General features: G+C 37.6%; 2 protein-coding genes and 3 non-coding genes across 11 annotated transcripts; 4 read left to right on the top strand and 1 right to left on the bottom strand.

The window, feature by feature from the left end:
* The first annotated feature begins 302 nt into the window (after window positions 1-302).
* Window positions 303-22,080, top strand: esco2 (establishment of sister chromatid cohesion N-acetyltransferase 2). Of its 6 annotated transcripts, XM_044376771.1 has the most exons (17): window positions 303-397; window positions 4,581-4,672; window positions 5,837-5,973; window positions 12,838-12,905; window positions 13,059-13,189; window positions 13,582-13,894; window positions 15,103-15,418; window positions 16,680-16,801; window positions 17,045-17,171; window positions 17,414-17,501; window positions 17,690-17,732; window positions 18,056-18,200; window positions 18,782-18,913; window positions 19,454-19,543; window positions 19,736-19,879; window positions 20,455-20,639; window positions 21,326-22,080. In XM_044376771.1, exons 2-17 carry the CDS (start codon window positions 4,615-4,617, stop codon window positions 21,456-21,458), a joined length of 2,232 nt encoding a protein of 743 aa, XP_044232706.1. In that variant the 5' UTR covers window positions 303-397; window positions 4,581-4,614; the 3' UTR covers window positions 21,459-22,080. The 6 variants fall into 6 exon arrangements, with proteins under 6 accessions (XP_044232706.1, XP_044232705.1, XP_044232707.1 ...); XM_044376770.1 differs by lacking the exon at window positions 303-397 and having other exon boundaries at window positions 4,452-4,672; XM_044376772.1 differs by lacking the exon at window positions 303-397 and having other exon boundaries at window positions 4,453-4,672; window positions 17,045-17,162; window positions 17,411-17,501.
* Window positions 1,782-1,854, top strand: trnaa-agc. The gene has a single exon. It is a non-coding gene; the product is annotated as a tRNA-Ala (tRNA).
* On the top strand, window positions 2,302-2,374 carry trnaa-agc. The gene has a single exon. It is a non-coding gene; the product is annotated as a tRNA-Ala (tRNA).
* Window positions 3,349-3,421, top strand: trnaa-agc. The gene has a single exon. It is a non-coding gene; the product is annotated as a tRNA-Ala (tRNA).
* ccdc25 (coiled-coil domain containing 25) lies at window positions 5,097-13,068 on the bottom strand. Of its 2 annotated transcripts, none has more exons than XM_044376780.1 (9): window positions 13,027-13,068; window positions 9,857-9,904; window positions 9,718-9,757; window positions 8,840-8,891; window positions 8,306-8,381; window positions 6,873-6,976; window positions 6,449-6,651; window positions 6,265-6,310; window positions 5,097-6,153 (listed from the first exon to the last, which is right to left on the bottom strand). In XM_044376780.1, exons 2-9 carry the CDS (start codon window positions 9,876-9,878, stop codon window positions 6,124-6,126), a joined length of 573 nt encoding a protein of 190 aa, XP_044232715.1. In that variant the 5' UTR covers window positions 9,879-9,904; window positions 13,027-13,068; the 3' UTR covers window positions 5,097-6,123. The 2 variants fall into 2 exon arrangements, with proteins under 2 accessions (XP_044232715.1, XP_044232713.1); XM_044376778.1 differs by lacking the exon at window positions 13,027-13,068 and adding an exon at window positions 10,057-10,269.
* Window positions 22,081-22,520: the final 440 nt, after the last annotated feature.

The raw sequence follows: 22,520 nt of genomic DNA, 5'->3' as shown, positions 1-22,520 counted from the left end.
AGAAGTCAATGAGAGAATAACCCTACTTCTCACTTAATTAATTACAGTAAACTTTTTCCTAATCAGTTTATGGTCTCAATAGCTAGTATCAAGTCTTATTCAATACAGCATGATGTTCATTTTGTAAATTATGGACCCATTTTGATAGACGATTAGACGATAAGGCTGCGTATGCTTTAGGGCGTGGCTACGTTGTGATAGACCAATCACTACCAAGGTGACAACGTTGATTACGTAACGTAACCATGGCGTAAAGACATTGATGTTATCTCACAGCGTGTTTTCAGTTCATGAAAGTTAATTGTAACATTTTGGTCGCCTAAAAAAATCTTGTTCTGCGTTTGGTTGTGATAAAAGACCAAAGACCCTCTAAGGAGTCGGGTGTTCAGGTTTTCCGGTGAGTATATTTTGTTTTAATTGTTTTAGGCCTGTTTTTCGCTAGCGGAAATTAGTATTAGCATTAACATTGTTAACCAAAGATTGTAAATGCAACGTGCTAACCAAGCTAGCAGCTAACGCTAGGTCATCGCCACTTCTGGCTCCAAAAATCAAACATGGCGATGGCCACTAAACTCGAGCCTTCAAAACGGCACCTACTAAGCAGAAACTTCTGGGGGACATTGCCAATATTTACAAAGGAAACAATGGCTTGGTAATTGTCAAAGTTCACCTGTCAAAGAATAAAAATATATACCTGCGTTTGGACAGATCTTAGTGCTATTCGTGCAAAGGTTTGCTTGCCTAATGATAGCCAAACACCCGCAGGCTTTATTCCGTTTTATTATTTGTTTATTTCGTAGAAACCCTCTCTTTTAGACATTTTTATCGAAGAGGTATTTGTTTATTAGGAGACATTTTTTTAATGTGGTTGGGAACTGGTTCTCAGGGTTCTTCCCGATCAGCTGAAATCTGGAGAATCAGTACCGCCATAAGTAATTCCTGTGAAACAGACAGCCAGAGAATATTGTTGCCTTCCACTTGTCGTAAAGGTCCATAGATGCTTTCAAGTGAAGTATATATCCGGAGTCTTCATACTCTTTCAACAGAGCAGTGTGGGGGTTATACCCAATATACTCATACCCAATGCACCTATGTGCACGAAGCTATAATGTGAATGCTCATTCTGCTTTGAAACTCCACTTTTGCCTTTAAGACGTCCTCCCTGTCTTTAGGCACAGTTATATAATGTGCAGTCCTCAAATCGGTAGTAAGCAAGACATATCAAGGTTTGCTTTTTCTTATCCTAAAACCTTTAGTCTGTGCCTTTTGAATGCATTTGTGCAGTAAGGATGGATGGTCCTCAGTCCTTTAGATATTAAATTTGTCCACTGCAGTCCTTTGAACCCTCTTTGGTGTCTTTTTCTTTCGATGATATTCCAGTATTTCCCGTCAATGAAAAAGTATGATGGTCTCTGCCGGAGTCTTGATAATCTTGATAAATCTGCGTTCATCAGATGTGTTTGTCATTGTGCCCTAATGAAAATGCAAAATGTTATTCCCTTGCCATAAAATGTACCAAATAGCTGTTATTTGGTAACAAATATCAAGTAGAGTATACTATTGTGCGATAAAGTAAATATTTGCAGCGGCAGGTCACATAATGTGACAGGTCACAGAATTTGTTGTAACATCGGACCCGTCTCATCCCTCACTTCTTGTCACAGGAGTAACGTAAATATTTTTTTAACCTCACAATCAAATGGCAGTTAAGATATAGGAATTTTACTTTAATACCGAGTGAGGAGTTGTTAGTTTGTCGTTGACCTAGAGCAATGCATCACGGGGGATTAGCTCAAATGGTAGAGCGCTCGCTTAGCATGCGAGAGGTAGCGGGATCGATGCCCGCATCCTCCAACCAACCTTTTCTTTCATGGATGTTACGTCTCAATTCTCATTTCTTGTTAACTTTACCGTACACCGCACGTGTAAGTCACGCCAAGATGATTTCACTCCATCCGGTGAGTTCATAGTTTCAGCTTTCCTCGTTCCTGGGTAACAAGAAAGGTGCTCACAAGAACAAGCAGTGTAGATGTTCAGTGAGAAACTGGAGAAATAACGGCTAGCAAAGGTTTCTTTTATTACCTCCGTCAACTTTATTGAAAACAGTCAACAGTAGTATGTAGTCTGAAGAATAAAAAGAGGAAACTATGTGCCAGGGAATCCGATTATGACATAATAAAATAAATAGATTAAAAAAATAAGTAAAAGGATTGTGTAAGCTTTTGAATTCAGCAGTTATCATTCAAATTTACCGTCCCTGTTTACACATATGAGATGCCTTCCTGAAAAATTGTGCAACATGGGGGATTAGCTCAAATGGTAGAGCGCTCGCTTAGCATGCGAGAGGTAGCGGGATCGATGCCCGCATCCTCCAACCCACTTTTTCTTTGTCTTTCGCTAACTTTATACATATTACCATTAAGAATACTACAATAAGACGAACCAATCACATTAGATTGACTGGTTGTATTAACTTTACAGTCTCCATCTGTATAAAACTAATTACTCAAAAATTCAAACAATTATTTGCCATAGATTCAACTATGATGCACCATTACTACCTTCAAGTCTCAAATAGTGGCAGAAGTATTTAATAACCTAAATTACAAAAGACACCAAACCTTTATTTACAGCAGGCTCATAACAGACAGACCTTTATTTCTAATTCTTTGTTTGATAAGTATATTTGGTAACCACTGAATCTAAATGTAATGTCATGGTCTTCTCAAATAGTCTTGTTTTTAATTTGACATACTTACATTATTAATTCCTAGTTGACATTGTGGGTGTATGTGATGTGCTATTGTGTGTAGCTTTGTATGCGTCCTGTATGTTTTTTGCTTTGTACTGTTATTGTGTTGTCATGTGTTTTAATTGCAAGGGACTGCAGATGAAAATTAGCTTTAAAGCTAACTCTGCTGCAGTGCATCAACATTTATCTTTAAAACTGTACATTGTCCCAATAAATACGATACCACTTTTAAATACATATAATACCTCTATCCTTTCTGATCGGCTCCCGTTTCATTTTTGATGTAGTTAATAAGTAAACTCAATACTTCCTGTATCCATTTCAAATTAAAAGCCCTCTAGCCTTTCAGTGAACAGAATCCAGTCATTTCTCAACAAGGCTTTTATTGTGAAACCTTTACAGCAATGAAGACTTCAGTGACTTTTAACACACGTGCACCTGCAGTGACCAAAACCGGACAGTAACATTTGAGATGTGTAATCCAGAGCAACAAAATGTCGAAAATAGCATGATACTGCTGAATTAGTCAAATTAAAGCGATGGAAATAGACCATTGATAAAAATAAAAAAAGACGAGATGACTGAACAAATATAACGGGGGATTAGCTCAAATGGTAGAGCGCTCGCTTAGCATGCGAGAGGTAGCGGGATCGATGCCCGCATCCTCCAGATACATTTATTCTTTTCCTCAAAAACAACATGGACAGAAAACCCTTCCACATATATATGTAACACCAAGATTTGTTATGAGGGAAAAAAGAGCTGAAGAAGTGAAAACAACAACCAATAGTATATTAATTACATATTTAATAGAAAAATAGTGAAAATCAGTAAATTATGTTTTATATGTGACATATACATTTTACTCCATTGAATTTTATTGTCATAGCAATTTAATATATAATATGTACTTTTATTTGGTGTCATAAATATTATACTGATGATCAAATAATGACAATATTGAAGCGGATAATTCATTTTTGTCAATACATTTCAACTGTAGAAGTCTTAATGCAAAGTTTACTAAGATCAATGAATATTTGAATACATTTAAAAGTAAATTCAAATTGATATCCTTATCTGAGACATGGTTAAATCAAGAGAAAGGTATTGATTTCCATATGATGATGAAAAGCAATACTTAAAAGAAAATAAAAATAATATCAAAGGTACTTGGAAAATTCTTAACAATGTAACAGGAAATAACTGTGTCTACAGGTCTGCCTTCATTAATGACAATAATAAGGTTATAATAACATGAATGAAGTGGTAAATTAATTAAATTTCTTTTTTGTAAATGTTGGGCCTAATCTTGCTAATTCTATTCAAACATAATGATGGACAAATAGAGGACGGCTGGAACGGGGGACGTTTTGCCATCTGAGTGAAAATGACATTAGATCCATTGTAGCAAAAACCAAAAACAAGTCATCAACTGATAGTGATGACGATCAATGATGAGTTGGCGATCAATTAAATAGTTGGCAACTAATCAATTAATGGACTAACAGTTGCAGCTCTATACACATACTGATATAGAGAACAGTGTTGCAGTGCTGCTGATTCTTTGTCACAAATCATCTGTCATCTGATTTGAAACATAACACCTTGAAAAAATGAAATAAACAAACTTACATACAGAAATTATTTTAAAAAAAAATAGAATGATGAAGTTATGTGATACAAATAAACATTTTATTCAGTTCTTTACATGCAAAGCACCTCATGGAGCAGCTTGTTGTTAACCTCACTCACCACATTACCTCCATGAACACAAGCGCTCAGTCAAAGAAAGACAAATAACAGCATCATCATTTCAAACTTGCAGGTTATCCTGATACGTCTGTGACGTAGACGTGTTGATGTCGCCACCTAGAGGAAAGAAAGAAGCTGCCGTTGCACAACTTGCACAACCTGCAGGCAAGAAGTACAGTTTATGTCTTTTTGTAATAGCTGCTACATTTTGTGTGTTTAAAATATTAAATGTTATAGTTGTGTCAACTACAGCGTGTCATCTGCTGAATACTGGAAAGAATATTTCAGTGTCAAAATTGCAGAATATAGTTTTGCAGATTGGTAGCGCAGGTAGAGCTGGCACTGCAGGTCTGGTTACAGTGTGTGTGTGAAAATACAGGCCCTATTTGACCAATAAACTGACTCAAGGTTCACTTACTAGCTTCTACCGGAACTCTCAATTGACTATGAGGGATGTGTACAAAGTCAAAACCATTTTAAACAACTCTTAATTAAGATTTCTACTATTTCAAAGGTCAAAAATAAACTCTTGTGCTTCATTTGGCACTATTACAAAGCCCCAGAGTCCTGAAATATTATAGATTTTTTAAACACCAATTATTAACTTGTACACACAAAATGGTCTGTGCACAAATGATTATCCTGTCAGGACTTTGGTGGCTCCGTACACTGTGGTTTTGCTACTGGATGATACTGGCTGGGACTGGTTTATGGTGCTCTGCAGGATATAATGGCTTGTCAACATGAGTGCAAGTGGTGTCAATTACTATCTAGACATTCAATTATTTTCATTCCATAAAATGCCAGAACAGTGAAAAACACCTGTTTTAAATTCTTAGAGCTCAACATGACGTCTTTTAAATGTCATATTTTATCTCATCAGCTGTCAAGAATCCAAAGATATTCACTTTACTATTATGTATGACACAAAAACCTTAAGATCTTGACATCTGAGAAGCCAATTCTTCTTGTTATTCAGTTAAAAAAAAAAAAGACAAATGATTTGATCAAAATAGTTGACAATTTCCTGTCGATCAACTGATTAATCGACTAATTGTTGCAGTTCTAATTTAATTAATATACTGGATTTTATTCAATAAAATCTGACATGCAGAGAAATGGACACATGAAGAAAGTGAGCAGAAAGGTCAGCAGCCTCAGCAAAATGCTGCTACAGAATGTTTTGAAACAAATGCACCCATACAGACACTTGTTTTATCATATATCAACATCACTCCAGGTGGCAGAATAAACACCGTTCTGCTATCTGAGTGTTTCTCCCCCTACAATGATCCTCAGCGTTCTTGTTGTCCTGTGTTGCTTCTACAGAGTCATCCGTTGATGTCGAGGCCAGCCAGCTTGGTTTGGTTTGGAAGCAGCGTCTGAACCAATCAGCACGAGGAATAGTCCCAGCTCTGTTGCTCATTGGCTCCTTTTCTGCTCTGAGTGTCCAAAAGCAAAAAAAGGTATCCATTTGTCTTTTTTTTTTTCTTTTTTAATTTTTTCCCCAATGTCAATGCACTGTTGCAGCAAGCAGAAGCAGCAGGGGAGCATCCCCACAGCAGATTTGAGTGCTGGCGGAGGATTCTGTCTGCTCGCTGTCCGGTCGTCATCTCTCACATGAAGTCGTCTGAATCGTAGCCGTCCTGTTAATGACACAATGTGGTGGACGTGATCAGAGCTGGTATCACATGTCACTTTGTATTTCTTGTCTGTGAATTGAATTAGGTAATTAACATTAATAAAATCATCCTCACCTCATTGGTCTTCATTTTTTCGTCTTTCATCAGTGAAGAATAGCTCCTAGAAAGAGAAACCCAAACACTGGTTTTAATAAAAAATCCAAAAGATTTCTGTGTAAGAGTACAAACAGTGATATTGTACAATATCATGGCAGCTTTACAGCCAATGATGTGACATTCTGACCAGTCGTCGACCTACTTGAGTTCCTCCATCTCTTTTTTCCTCTTCTGCTCCTCTTTCTCTCGTTTCTTCTGTTCTTGAAGCTGAGCTTTCTTCTCGTTCCTCTCCTCTCTGTCTCTCGACTCTTTCTCTGCCGCCAGGTCGGGGAAGCGTTCTTCTTTTGTTTTCTCCAGACGGTTTATCATCTCGTTGATCTTCTTCTCCACCGCTACGATCTTCACCTGTGAAACACAGGAGCCAATACGAAACAACTTGAACCAGTCTGTTCTGTCAGTGATTTCTCTTTTCAGATGATCGCTGCTGCTCATTCATGTATGAAAAACAACTGGTGAGATAATCTATCACAATGAATGTGATGGATTATCGCATTGGGTTTAAATGATATTTTATACCCGTTCTTCATTTTTCCAGAGGTGAGTTTTCATGTCAGTGGTGTACTGACCTCTTTCTGTCGATGGAAGCCGATCTGTCCCACGTCCATGTCTCCGGTTTTCTTCAGGTTGGCCCACGGTGTGTAAACCACGTTGATGTTGTTCATCTTACAGCCTGACAACATACAACACAGTAATCATTAATATCTATAATATACTACATTATTACTACTGTCTTTTAATTATGTACACGATAGCGCAATCTTACAGGATGATGGTGAAAGTGGTTATGATCACTTATGTCCTCTTTTCAAATTCATTTTAATATTTTATCTGTTGTTTAAATTGTCTCCATTTGTTAAGCACTTTGAGCTGCATTTTGTGTATGAAGGGTGCACAATATAAATAAACAAATGGTAGGAATATGTCACTGACAAAAAGAGGCTCTAAAACTGATGTCAGTTTGTGTGTTGCAATTTTGAGGGTGAAATCAACATGTATGAATAAATGTCACACCAGTTTGACAGCTCTGAACTACACATATAGGGCTGCAACTAAAGATTGTTTTCATTATTAATTCATCTGCAGATCGTTTTCTTGATTCATCTTTTTGTTCATAAAATGTCAAACATTTGTGAAAAAAATATTTTTTTAAATATAATTTTCCAGAGTTGAAGGTGACTTCTTCTTGTCTGACTAACAGTTCAAAACCCAAAGATACTCAACAAAAACACATCAAATGTTCATATTTGAGAAGCTGAAACCAGCAAATATTTGGCACTTTTACTTGAAAAATGACTACAAGGATTAATTGATTATCAAAATAGTTGCCAGTTAATTTTATGTTGAGCAAATTATTGATTAACTGACTAACTGTTGCAGCTGTAAATACATAACCTGAAAAACACAAGTTGTGGGTAATGACATGCTTCTTTAGTAAATTCTTTTCTACTACTAAAACCTGCGAAGCAAGTAGTTACAAGAGAAACTCTGCAAACATCACACGAGTCTCATGTTTGCTCACTTTTTCACCAAAACAGAATCCTGTAAAAGGATTTAAGTTGACGATTGCTGTACTTCCTCTCTAGCTGTTATATAACAGTTACGGCTACAAGAACATCAAGTCTGGATTGTCACTAAAATCTGATCAACTGATCTCTGAGCCCAGAGGATTTCTGTACACAGTATTTGAGCCCAAACATTACTTCCTCTTATCTTCATTGATGGAGGTAAAAAGAAAAAGAGATGAGAAGCAATTTTATTAATCAGAATGAAACAGGTGAGAACATACTAATTCTATCCAGAGAGAGAATTAGTGGACAGACGCACGATTAAAAATAAATTCTAGCTGATGTAAAACGCTCGGGTCAGACAGGCTATCAGGTGTTTTTTCCACCGAGACTCTGGTTTAATGAAAAAAACGACACGTGACTTCCTGATCTCATGACTTCCTGGCTGATATCTGCTCCCAGTTAATCTTTCTATGACATGACGTTAACTTTACCTTGAATGCTGTTGTTTTTCACCAGCTGTGCACAGTCTATCAGCACCTCCGGGGGGATGTCATTTATGGTGTTACCCTAGAAAAGACACAAAACCATAAGCAACGCCTGACGTGAGATAATTATCACAATCACTTTTGAGATGACCATGACTGCATTATGGCTGAGTGTGTGGTGTAGCTGAGATGACAATAAAACAAAGTAAACATTTTATATCGTACTTTAAAAGCTCACAGAAAAAGATAAAAATGTGATTTGATAGTTCATGTCTACTGTATTCAAGCTCTAAATACACTTTGAATGTAGGCATCATTGTGTTCTCCTGTTCACTGGCCAATAATGATGATAAAAATAATAGTAATAATATAATAATGCAGTATAATTAGGAATAAAGCCTTGATTGTGAACTTAAATGTCCATATTCACTTACATTCCTAATGGCCTTGTTGACTCCTTACTGGACCAAACATCTAATCGATTAATCAAGAAAGTAATTGACAAATTAATCAATAATGAAAATAATCCCCACTCATTACCTTTGGCAATCTCAGATAAACGTGAGCCGAGGACAGTTTGTCCACATGAAACCTGGACATGGAAAAAACAACAATATGTCACAAAATCTCACAATATTCATGTTCATATTTATGTTAATTATGTTTACTTGCAATATAGAAATGACATTTGTAAGCACTTTAAGCACCACTGGGATCAGAGAATACTACTAGTTTTGTAGAAAATCCACCACAGTGACCGATATATCATTATATATGACATCATTAGATTATTAATAGTGAAGCATCAGTGTTAAAGCAGCATGTTACTGTTGTAGCTGCTGGAGGTGGAGCTAGTTTCAACTACTTTATATACAGTTAGCTAGTTTAGTCAAGTGGTTCCAAACCTAGGGGTCGAGCCCCTCCAAATCTGTTTTCAGTTTTTAGACTTTTTCTCTAATCTTTGATTTTTGGTGAAATATTGGATCATTTGAACATTTATTGAAATGAAAGCATGTGAGAAGTTTAGAGGGAAAAATCACTATTTGGTGGAGCTGTTAACAACTCATAGACATGTGAAATGTGACCCGACTACACACTACTTTATGTAAGACGTCAAAAGCCAAAAAGGTTGGAAACCACTGGTTTCATCTTTAATGATGTGTTGTATTTAAAAGCTTGTTTCATTATCCATTGTGTCAAATCTTCATCTGAAAAGTAACTAAAGCTGTTAAATAAATATAGAGGAGTAGAAGTATAAAGTAACATCAAATGGAAATACTCAAGTACCTCAAAATTGTACGTGAGTACAGTACTTGAGTAAATGTACTTAGTAACTTTGCACAACTGTAGCAAAGTAGAACAAAACACAAGTGTTTCCAGGGGTGAGAGACGAAAAAGACGAAACATTTTAATCTCACCAGATGTCTTCAGGCCACCCGTACTTGATTAGATCCTCATCTGTTGGCAAAACAACCTCAGTCTATTAGTTTATGTGTGAAAGCACAAAATGACAGATACACAAAGATATCCGATGTGTGAATAAAGTGACTGACTTACTTTCATACTTGTCCTTCCCCATGTAGATCGTGTAGGGAGGGTTCACCACTGACAGAAAGACAATAAACGGAATATCACTGAAGGAAAATGTCACAAATACAAACAGATACATAAAAGAAGCTAAAAGCCAACAGATCTCATCAGTTTACAGGCTAACCTGGCTACGAGCTAACTGCTGCTAGCACTGCGGTTGTACTCACCGGCACTTTTGAAGTAAAACACCATCTTTGATGAATTAAAATGTTCTTCTAAAAGATGAACAGTAAGTGTATAAGGTTGACAAACTAAGATTATTGACAGAAATCAATATTATCAGCTGTTTGTCGATTGATAACGTTGCTGCTGTCACTTCTCGCGTGCACAAGTTGACCCGGGAAGTTGTTAGCCAGCTGTGTGAAGCTACAGATAGTTAGCATGCGCATTGCGCAAGACAGGAAATACCCCAACGTGTATACAAACTAAAAGCTTGAAATTCCATTAGACAGGTTCACAATTTTTCAAGTCTGTCTTCAAACAACAGTCAGGAGCCCAAATGAACATTGAATATTTTTTTGCCATAATCATTCCTCCTGTTCATACTGTCCATTAGAAGATCCCTTCATAATGCACTTACAATGTAAGTGATGGGGGACAAAATCCACAAACCTTCTGTGCAAAAATGTATTTAAAAGTTTATCTGAAGCTAATATGAAGCCTCAGCCGTCCAAATGAGTCAAATCAAGTAGATATCATTCAACGTTACAGTCTTTTTAGTGCCAAAGTTCGTCTTTTTGTTACCATACTTCCACCACAGCTCAACAGGGAAACACTGTCTGAGGAAACACAAAGAGGGAATTTGAGGCTAAAAAGACTGTAAATGTGGCAGATATCCACTTGAAATTAATAACTCAGACTGCTGAAGCAGCAGATAGACTTTTTAATGCATTTTTGCACAAAATGGATTTTGTCCCCCATCACTTACATTGAAAACACATTTGAAGGGGATCTTTTAATAGCCAGTATAAACAAGAGGAATGATTGGATTGAATCAAAGGTTTTTGTTTTGTTTTTTCTTGTTTCTTTGTATACTTTGTTAAGTATGTTATATGTATGTTGTTTTATGCCAGAACAAAATCAGATCAGGAGGGAAATGGCAACAATATTCCAGAATTTTCTTTAGTCAAGTTAATCAATTTTGTCAGAAAAAAATGCTATTAGAATCTCGTTTTATTTTGAAGACTACGACCAGAAGTCCCAGTGTGATTTTATTGTGGTAACTCGCTCAGAGGATTCTGTTTCCGTTTCCTGTCCGGTCTGTTTGGCGCGCTGTTCAAAACACAGAGAGGGAACGCGGCAGCAGCAGGAAACCCGCCAGCATCTAAATCCTCCAAAAACATCTATTTTTTTATGTAGCACGACAGAGACGCGTCTGGTAAGATATTTAGTCAATGTTTCATGTTTGTACTTTTCCTATTTGATACTATATGACCCTATATGAACTAGCTAGTTTCTCTCATAAATTACGTATTTAACTTACTTATCAGAAAGTAACGCGGTGAACACAAGTCGGATTCATGCTCAAACTAATCGTATTTATATTAACTACAAAACACGATGACTATCACTAATCAGGAAAACTGCTGTGGTTCAATGTAGGGAACAGTTGATCGATAGGTCGATAGATGGGCAGATTAGACTTTTGTTTAGATGAGTCATCCCGCCAATTGTCCATTCATCTCCACTCTGGCTCTTAAGTAAGCGCTGTGTTACCTAACGTGAGCGTTTAAGTAACCTGGAGACAGTAAGTATTTGTGCACAGAAAAGATGAACTGCTGTGTCGTTTAAGGTATAACGTTATATCATAAAGCCGATAAATATCCTAAACTATCAATAACCGGGTGTTGGGATGAAGTTTACCGAGGTTGTGCACTCTCTCACCGACACAATCACATCAAACTGTTAAAAATCTGTCAATTTATCGTCAAACGCGAAAAAGTCTGAATGAAGACCTTTTCACATAAGACCGTAAGACATCTCTGTGGCTGCAGTTGTTACAAAATCAACTTTTCTCTCTTTCATAACAGATAAATGTATAACTGCAAAAGAGTGGAATAAAAAAACAATACAAACAGAAGCAGCTTGTCTTGTACTGTTTGGCTGTGAAACCAGCACATAAAAGAAAAGCTCAAAGACTCTCAACAACAAAACAAAAGTATGTAATCCTCAGTTGTCCTCATTATCTACTCTTGTTTTTGGAGTTTTTTTTTTAAGTGAAAAATCTAGTAAACAGTCCCAGTGTTCATTTAAATGTTGGTATAGTCATGATATTCTCGTGTGCTATCAATCTCCACCTCCGGAGTATGTGAATTATTAGAAACATCCCTCCAATTTTGTATTCACTCAGCGATACAGTCAGTTGTAAAACTATAGATATATTAGTGGGTAAACTTTCCCCCCATTTTCTGGAAGTTGGTGACATTTCTAAAAGAACTGCCTTTTAAAGAAGAACATTCAAACATGTTAAAATAGATCGATAGATAGAGATAGTATGTTATTAATCCCCAAAGGGAAATTAAGGTGCCACAGCAGCCACTTGACATAAATGACAATACAAAACACAAAGAGCTAGGTAAAAGAAATAAATACAACTTAAGGCTGAATTATACATAATAACTAAATAGACTGACTAAAATATAAAAATAGAATAAAAATGGAACAGAGGCTTGAAAAAGTGGATATTGCTAAGTTGGTAAGGTGCATGGTTGTCCATGGATGTTAGAATTGAGTGTACTAAATATCAATATGTTTATACAATGTATACACATATATGAGTATATACAGACAGTATTTTGAAGATGATCAAAATATAAATCTAAAATATAACAGATGTAATGGATAATGTACAAAATAAGAGTCCAGATGAAGTTAAAAGGCTGAAAATTGTGTTTACACAATTGTTTCACATCACCAATGAAGAGCTGCGTATGTTCCTCTGTGTGCAGGTGAGGTTTGTGAAAATGATGCCGACTACTACAAGGAAGAGAAAGCTCCCCTCTTTGGATTCAGACAGGTGAGCGTCATGCAGGTTTAGACAGCCCTTTTTCTGGTGTTGAAATGTGTATTTAATAATACTAAAAAATGTACTAATAAACTAAAGCATAATTAACTTTTTGGCACTTGTTGTTTCTCACCTCTCACTCATCTTGTTTCACTTTAACATCAGTCACCCAGCCAAGAAAGGGGTGAGGGAGGAGACGTCCCCTGTGAAGAGGAGATCTCCCAGGAAGAAACCAGCCGGGCGTCTGGGCAAGGAGACATATCCCTCACCACAGAAATCCCCTCGCAGAGCAGCAGGTAGGGATAAACTGCTGAACGGCAAGCTTTAGGTAGTAATTAGCGCTGCAACGTTTAGTTCTGTGACCATAAACTGAATATCTTTGGGTTGTGACCTGTCGGTCGAGACAAAACAAGACACTTGAGGACGTCATCTCAGGCTTTTGGAAACGGTGATCGACATTTTTATAGACCAAATGACAAATCGACTAAATAATTGTAAGTTGCAACCCTACTAGTAATGTGGCTTTTTGACATCTGATAAAGATGTTGAGGGAGCTACAGTTATCTAACCTTTATGGTTACAGACTGATGATGATGACTGAGATTCTAGTAGATTAATTTACTCAGAAGAGTTGACATGATGGAATTTTCCCTCACATATCATCTTTGTTTGTTTATCCATTTTCTAGGCTCTCCAGCCAAATCACCCCGTAAATGTTCTCCATTCAAACCTGCCGTGGTTACAAGCTCCTTCTATGGCAAGAAGAAGCCCATCTATCTCACTCCACTAGAGAGGAAGGCGATAAAGGAGTCTCGGCCTTCTCCTCCTCTCCCGTTGCCTCCCTCCCAGGCGAAAAAGCCAGAGAAGAAGAATAAGAAGAACGTGAAAGGAGGCAGCAAGCCGAGAAAAGTGGCTGCAGGATCCAGTCATGCAGGGAAGATGGGCTTCAAAAGCTTCAATACATCTACAAAGGCGATTAAGCTGTCCAAACTTAACAGGAGGTTTGTTTAAGCTTGCTGAAACTGTGTTGTAGTTTCTTGGACATTCAGTGCCCAATGTAACATTTTTTCCCTGCTCACCCACTTGGCCAGTAGATCAGTGTTTTGCTGACCTCTTGTATATTTTCACTGGCCCTATAGCCAAAAAATGAAAATAACTCTCCATAATTTTGGTGATTGATTCATTGTATACGATATGTATACGATATATGATAATATGTACAACAGTGAAGTTACTTTTAGATTTGGTTGTTTTCCTTTAGTTATGGATATGCAATGTTGATATGTTACACAAATATGCAAAATTTAAAATTAAGCACATATTGTATCAGTAAATGAATGGTGTATAAATGTAGGTTTCTCTATATTTTGTCCTCCCTCTACTGCTGCTGGTAGAGAGGAGGGCTGCTGGTGTCAGTCTAGTCTACAAGAATCACACTAATTTTAAATTACTTAGCTAATTAGACTCAATCATAACATGCAATGAACGTCCGTTTTTAGTTCGTTCATAACTGTTCGCTATTAGCATAACGGGCTCCGTATAGCTGTAAAATATAGCGGCTGTGGATGAGAGGAGAGTTTACTGCTGGAAGTCAGAGACGTTGTATTTAAGTTTATGTTCCGCTTGTTCAACAGATGTTTGATAAATTGCTCGTACCGTCTCCCTTACTGTTGGATTTTGTTGTATTTAACGGCAGCGAGCGGCCGTTGACTCGAGTAACGAATAACCTAAAGTTTTGTTGTCCACTTTGGACTCCGCTGTCTGCTCTGTGTGTGTGTGCGCGTGTGCGTGCGCGCGGCTCAGCTTCGCCCTCGTGCATACAGGCACAGAGCAGAGGAGAGAGACGGAGGAGCAGACATCTCATTTTCTCCTCACTAGCTCCAGTCAGCTGCTGGAAATTGAAAAAGTGCGAAGTTTGTCGTGATTATTTTGAACTTTTGTACTCATTTTGTAATTTCACCAGTGGCGTTCATCCTTCAGCAGCGTCGCTGCGCCACACAGCGATGTAAACCTGCTCCTACACTGTGACTCCAAATTACTTATCGGCCGCCTTGCTAGTGACCCAAATTTATTTGTCCGCCATGACTCTGCCCTGCTGAAACTTTTACCGGCACCGGTCCATCATTTGTGTCAGACCCTGGTGTTTCATTTTTCATAAGAGGGGTATTGTTTTTTAATTTATCTGTAACTTGTTTTTCCATTTCAACAGTGCCATTGCTAAACCAGCATCCACTACAGCCGCTGTTCCCACCAACAACAAGCCCACAGAGTCCAAGAAGGCAATCACCATCACTTTCAGCAGCTTGAAGCCCAAGCCCAAGATCTTTGTTGGAGCTGCTTTCTTTGGTACGGGGAAGAAGCCCACCTCCATGTACAAAAAGTCTGCACCAAAGTCCTCAACCCGGCCAGCTGTAGTTCAAGTGAAAAGCAAAGCTGTCCTGCCACCGGCCAAGACTGAGAAAACAACACAGCAGCAGCAGCAGCCCACTGAGGTGATGAAGCCGCTGCAGAAACATCCTGAGGAGGTGAGGAGAGTCGATGTGTTTGTATGTGAAATACCATGATACCATATTCTAACATAATCCTTGCCTTCCACCGACATATTTAATGTTTCTATGCCATCTTACAATTTCCTCCAAAAAGGCCTGAGAAGGTTTTAAAATGTCAATGAATTAATGTTCTTCATAAATATTTGTTGACCTTTGGTTTTCTGTCATTTTTTGACCTGTTTGGCTGTATCTTTAAAAATCTTAAATCGGGTGATGACTGCAGAAGTCCTGATCTTAACTTTGAAAGGTGTTCTTAGAATATGTTGTTGTGCTGTAATGCTTCAGTCAGTAATTGAAGCATCATGCTGCATCAGGCAGCGCAGTTCACATTTTGTTTATACACCAGACTGTGAGGTGCTGTTAGTGTTTGTTATAATCAGGAAGTGACTTCTTTATCCCAGTCTTATCTTACCTTGTTTTTTGTCATAGTGACTCCTAAGTTTCCCAAATTTCTTTCAGGTCTTTGTTGATTACAACTGAAATTATCAGTTGATTGACAAGAAATTAATCTAAAACTATTTTGAGGGTTTTTGTCCAAACAAATGTACTAAACATTGACCAGTTCTAGCTTCAGTTATGCAAATTTTCTGCTTTTCTTCAGTCGTAGTAAAATGAATATCTTTGAGGTTTGGACTGTTATGGATCAGAAATAAAATGAAGACGTCATCTTTGACTTCAGAACAGTATAATGAACTCAGTCCGACTGATGTTTTGAAACTCTAGTGGCTTATGTTTTAGGTTCAACAGTGTCAACACTGAGTTGGAACATAAAATGTGGAATTGAAGGTAACAGTCGCTGTATCTTAAAACAGCAGATTCTCTCAAATCTGAACATTTTGGAAGTTTTCAGGAAGCATAATGTTATTTTTATTTGAAGTTGGTGAATCATTGCTGAGTCTGAGAAAGGCATCTTCAAATTCATTTAAGCATTATTTGCTCCTGTTTATATTGTGTTTGACACAACAATCTTACCATTGCATTGAAAGCTTCAGAGCAGCTACTGAAGGACTTTATGACAAGATTGTTGTGTCAGCGATGAACTTTCAGTCTCAGTTAATATTATGAAGGTCTTTACACATGCTAACTTGTGCCATAACTGACTAAAGTTGAAGACTGATCTGAGTCGTACACGAGCACAAGTTAAAGTGGCAACTTGCCATCGAACAGTCCCACTCTGGAGCTCTTACTGTGGTATTTAGTACAGATTATTTTCTGATTCATGTATTGTTACCTGCAGGCTGCTGCCCAGCCAGTCAAGAGAGAAGAGAACCAACAGAGCACCAAGCAGAGAGTGAAGTATGATCCAACAGACTGGTTGGACTCTGTTTATGACCTGCCAGAAACTCCGAAACCACTCAGGTGACGCTTTAGTGTATAAAAGTTTAGCTGCACATGATTTTTTTCCCCCCGAATTGAAAAATTATTCCAACCTTTTTGACAGAACAAACATGACTAACACATTTCTGAAAGTTTTAGCAAGACAAAACAGCACACCATTATTTAACCAAATCTATGTTTTCACTTATATTTAACTTTTTAAAAGTGGTTCAGGGGGAAGTGAATTCATTCAGGTGGTCATTGATCTTCATCTTCCTTTTTCAGCTCTCCGAAAGTCTTGTCAGAGAAATATGGGATTACCAAGGAGCTGACGATTGTGCTGACCAGGACCCCGACACCAAGTCCTGCAACCACAGCCTTAACCTTCAGCACTCAGGTACAGCAGAGTGTAGTAAAATCACATATACTGTTTAAATACTGTGTTGCTGTACAGGATTTTAAATTTCCCTTCGTGTTAACAAAATTGATTATCTAACTTCAGCTTCACATGCAGTAATCACATTTTCAATTCATAGCAATCTCAAGTGAATTGTGGCTGAAAAAATGTTGACTTCATTTTTTTGAAAACCTCAATTTCTTATGTTTTTAGTAATCTGTTGCTTTTTGTTTTAACATTGATCTCTCTTTTTCCAGGATGATTCTCTGACAGATGGAGGCTCTCAGCCCGTCTTTGACCTCAGTGATATATGTCCCGTCGGCACTGCCTCCACCTCACCCAAAGGTAGACACAACAGACCACAGTCCCAGTACATTAATATATTTACAATGAATACTGCTCCAATGAAACAATTGAGCCTGCACACATCAAATCTATGGTGTGTGCAGGTTATATTCAATCCACTCTCCTAGGTCTGTTATGTCTGTTACTCCAGAAAATCCTTGTTTCAGATGTTTTTTTTCCTCCTACAGAATCTGCAGCGGTGTATCCCATCTTTGGTTCTGCCTCCAAAAGGTAAGACAGTGTGTTTGGTTAAAAAAAAAAAAAAAAAAAAAAAACACGCTTCTAAATCTCTAAAGAGTGAACACGGTTCTGTATTTCCAGCATAAACAGATTTAAAGCTTTTAGACTTTGGTGGAAACATTTTTTCCAACATGTTTATTCTCTCTTATTTGTTTATGGCAATCATAACATAAGGAATCATTGATTTAATATGATACGGATGGTAAACAGACACCTTTTTGTGTTTTTAATGACCTCTAGTCTGATTCTGATGACCTTTCGTTCTGTGTTTTCTGCACTAACCCTGTCAACACTTTGCTGTTATTGTCTTGCAGGTCAAAGAATGCGGCTGTACGGCCTCCAGTGTCCTGCAGCACCCCCGCTGGCCCCATGACAACACTGCAGACTCCTTCATCTTCAGTAAAAGAGCGAACTGTTCGCAGGAGGAAAGAGAAACAGGATGACGACCAGCTCATTATTGTATGTCAATGTTTTGGTTTTGTGGGTGGAAACTTAGATTTTGGTACAGTTTTGTAAAGTGGATGTAAACATTTTTGATTAAGAGCTGTTTTGTTTTTCCCACCAATATTCAATATCTTACCATTTAATAACTCAAAAATGTTGCAATAAGGCCGATTTGAATAGATGAGTAAAACATGCTTTGAATTTCTCCACTTTGATTGGACTCTTGTGTAGGGCTGCAACTAACGATTATTTTTATTATCGATTTTTGTTTTGTTTGATATTTTCTATAAAATGTCAGAAAATACAGTTGAGAAAAATGCATGTTATAATTTCCAGGGTCACATCTTCAGATGTCTTGTTTTGAACGGCCAACAATCCAAAACCCAAAGAGATTCACTTTACTATCATGTACACAGAAAAGCATCAAACTTAAAAAGGTTCAACCAGCAATTTTTTGGCGTTTTTGCTTAAAAAATGACAAATGATTGTTCTACCATCAAAATTACTGCAGATTAATTTTATCGATCGACTAATTTTACTAATCGTTGCAGCTCTACTTTGATTCGTTGTGTGTTGACTGTAATTTTCTCTGTCAGGACGCTGGTCAGAAGCAGTTTGGTGCAACCACCTGCAGCTCATGTGGGATGGTGTACAGTGCAGATAATCCAGAAGATAATTTCCAACACACCCAGTTCCACCAGCGCTTCCTCGACTCCATCAAATTTGTGGTAAATCCTCCTTCCTATTCTTCCACCTCTCAGTACTCAAGTATGAAGACACCCGGAGGTCCAGAGATGTTCAGAGACATTGTGTACTGATTGTTACTTTTCCATCAAAGGCTAGAGGATACAGTCACTTCTTATTGTGATTTAGTAGTAAAACTGTGTGTGTGGTTTTTTCGGTGTTAAGTAGGTATTTATAACTGCAAAAGCATTTGTAATATAAATTGGCAATCATAATAATACAAATACTGTCACAGCTAGTTCAGTGACTGAATCTCATGATAGTAACTGTGAGCTTATCTAAAATGAAAAATAGGTGGAGGTTATTTATTCTTTAATCTCTTATTCTATAAATTGCAATTTACACAGATAAACTTTGTTATCAAAGTTTTTACCTATTGGAACTCTGGTGAAGTGCTTTTATTTTACTTGCTTTTATTTGAAGTAGTACAGTACTCTCCAGAGATCTGTTTCACAGGGAGGTGGGCATGTTTGGAGATGTTGTCTTGTAACTGCAGCGGCTTCTTCTCTCTGTTGTGTTTCCAGGGCTGGAAGAAGGAGCGGGTGGTGGCCGAGTTCTGGGATGGAAAAATCCTCATGGTCATGCCAGATGATCCCAAATACGCCGTCAAAAAGGTGCAGGGTTTGAACACGAAATGCGCTCCAGCGTATCACTCATAGTGTGTAATGTTGTAGTATGATGTCAGCAAAAAAACACTAAATGTGAAGTCAGTCAGTCCGACTGTGTTTTTGTTTTTATAACAGTGACAACTTGTTCTTCCATGTTGATTTTCATGCTTTTTCTTCATTATGTGTTTGTGTTTGCAGGCTGAAGAGGTGCGGCGAGTAGCGGACAACGAGTTGGGTTTCCAGCAGGTGACTCTGAGCAGACCCACACAGGCTAAGACCTTCCTGTTCATCAACACAGAGCGAATGGTGGTGGGCTGCCTCGTCGCTGAACCCATACGACAGGTAGAGCTTAGGATGTGTTGGTGTGATAAACTTTTTTCACTTGTGATTTATTTTTTCCCCAGTTAATCATCTCATTTATCTTGAGACTGCTTGTAGAGGCGCCATCTTAACCACTTATGACAAGATGCTGATTGTCAACCACTTTCTATTTTACATTAGTTACATCATTAGTCCCCGAAAGGGGTCCCTAAAACTTTAAGAGGTTTTAAGATATTTAATGGGATAACAAAGAATAAGATATGTCTGTTACACAAAATTATTTTTTAACCCAAATTTAAATTATTGTAAGTAATGATTGAAATGAAAATCATGTTGTTTTCTTTACCACTAAGAGGTCAGAAATACTAAAACAAACCCCAAAAAACTCTTTAGCTAGACAAATAAATACATAATTATAAAGGTTATAAAATTGATGTCTGTTATTAATAATATAAAATGAATCTCAAGGAATGAATTGAGTGATTTTACACATTCACATCTGGACTACTAATATTACTAAGGCGTCCTCCTCTGGTTGTAAATGGTGTTTGTTCAGTATGTTGATGGGGTGATGTTCCTCTCTCTGTCCCTGTCAGGCTTACAGAGTTCTGGAGCAGCCGGATCGGCACAAAGATATGACAAAGGACGACTTCATGGAGCGACACAGGGCCTGGTGCTGCTCCACTATCCCAGAACAGGCTCTGTGTGGGATCAGTCGGATCTGGGTCTTCAGCCTGGCCAGACGGCAGGGCATTGCTACCCGCATGCTGGACACCGTCAGGTACAACACAAGCTCTTCTTCTCACGGTGGTGTTTTGTCGTAAAAATTGTTCCCAGCTCACTCATCCAAAACCTAAAGTTGGTTTGTTCAAAAACTTCAAACGGCGACAACTTGCTTTCTCACATTTCCCTTTGATTTTTATGTGGCTTCAGTTAAAGGAAAATTACAGTCAATTACAACTTCGGTTTAATTTTCATATCTCTGGTCATCAGTTATGTTAATGATTGTTGAGATCTTGGAGCATGCCAGTATCACTAAAATAAGTCAGAAAGTCGTACAGGTTGTAAACAGTTTTTCCAGAATATCTTCCACTTTTTATAGAAGTAAAATAAAATCTCTGCACTAAAATGTGGCCAATAATCCTTCACTACACAGGAAGATCAAGCGTACGCACCACTATTAATTTAGGTCAACCTATGTATGTACTGTTTATTTTGGAGGTGGGGATTTTTTAAATCCAGTTATCAACCTTGAAGCATTTTCTTTTTTTTTTTATTTTTAAAACAGATCAAATAAATCATAAATGTCCCCTTTGTGTGGCTTGTACATATAATCAATCAAGAGCAGCTGCTTCCCAACATTATGCAATGGGATGAGACTGTCTAAACAGCACGACTGAATGAACATGTAAAAAAAGGAAAGGTTAGTTTTCCTCCTACTAATTACATTTTCTTCATGTTTTTCAGGAACTCCTTCATGTACGGCAGTCACCTGACTAAGGAGGAAATCGCCTTCTCTGACCCAACACCTGACGGCAAACAGTTTGCAACCAAGTACTGCAACACACCAACCTTCCTGGTCTACAACTTCATTGCATGAAGTCTGGAAACACTTTGACCAAATATGTGGGTTAAAGATACATCAATGCAAGAGTTGGCTGATTTAACTGACAGGTTGAAATCTTAAGTATTATGCATTGGCAAATGTCGGTCATTGGTGCATCGTTCTTTGATATGCTAAGGTGCACCTGTTGAAGTTTTCCCGCTGACTAGACCAGGCTTTAGTTTTATTGCCAAATAAGCTTCAGTTGTAAACAATACATCGATTAAGTAGGTCTAGAGATTTTTTAATGTTCACGACCTTTTATTTATACTCAGATGTTTATATCAGAGGTGACTGAATATTTCCCAGTTCTGAAAACACCGTCACAAGTTGCTCTGATTAATCTTGTATTGGAGTATTTTGTTGGGATTATTGTCTTTTGAATCTTGTGTTCAAGTTAATACCAACAAATGAAACTGGAAGCCTCTTTGATGATACATGTTCATCTTAATTGTTCAGATTTTTTTCTCTGTTGCTTTTCAGCTCCAGGTTTTCTGGACACTTTAGAAGGAAAATATGTTGATAGACGCTGACCTGTTGAAAGGTGGACGCCATCATTGTTTGGGTGCATTCTACTTTGTGAATAGATTTAATAAACATATTGCCTTTGTTTTATGAACGTTGACTTCCTTCTTGACAAAATTACACCGACTGTATGTGAACAGTTTACTCAAACTACTAAAGGTTAGTTAACATTGTTGCTCATCTCTAGCTGAGACTGTAAATAACTTAATGGTGTTTAGCTGAGATGTGATCTTAGACCTGATACAGTGTGCCAACAGGTTCACATGTTTAAGGCTGAAACTATTTTAATTATCAAGTAATCTGATGATTTTCTCTAGAGCTGCAACAATCAATCGACAAAATTAATTGCCAACTATGTCCTACATTTGCTAGTTTCAGATTCTCATGAGTTTTTTTATGGATCTCTGTGATCGTAAACTGAATGTATTTGGACTGTTGGCTGTGTGAGACATTTGAAGATGTCATCTTGTTCTGTGGGAGATTATAACATCATTTTTCACTGTTCTTTTAAGCATTTTGTAGACAAAATATTTG

Source organism: Thunnus albacares, chromosome 16 (assembly GCF_914725855.1).
Source record: "Thunnus albacares chromosome 16, fThuAlb1.1, whole genome shotgun sequence".
NCBI lineage: Eukaryota > Metazoa > Chordata > Actinopteri > Scombriformes > Scombridae > Thunnus > Thunnus albacares.
The sequence above is the reverse complement of the archived record's forward strand: the minus strand, read 5'-3'. Positions and strand labels throughout refer to the sequence as shown.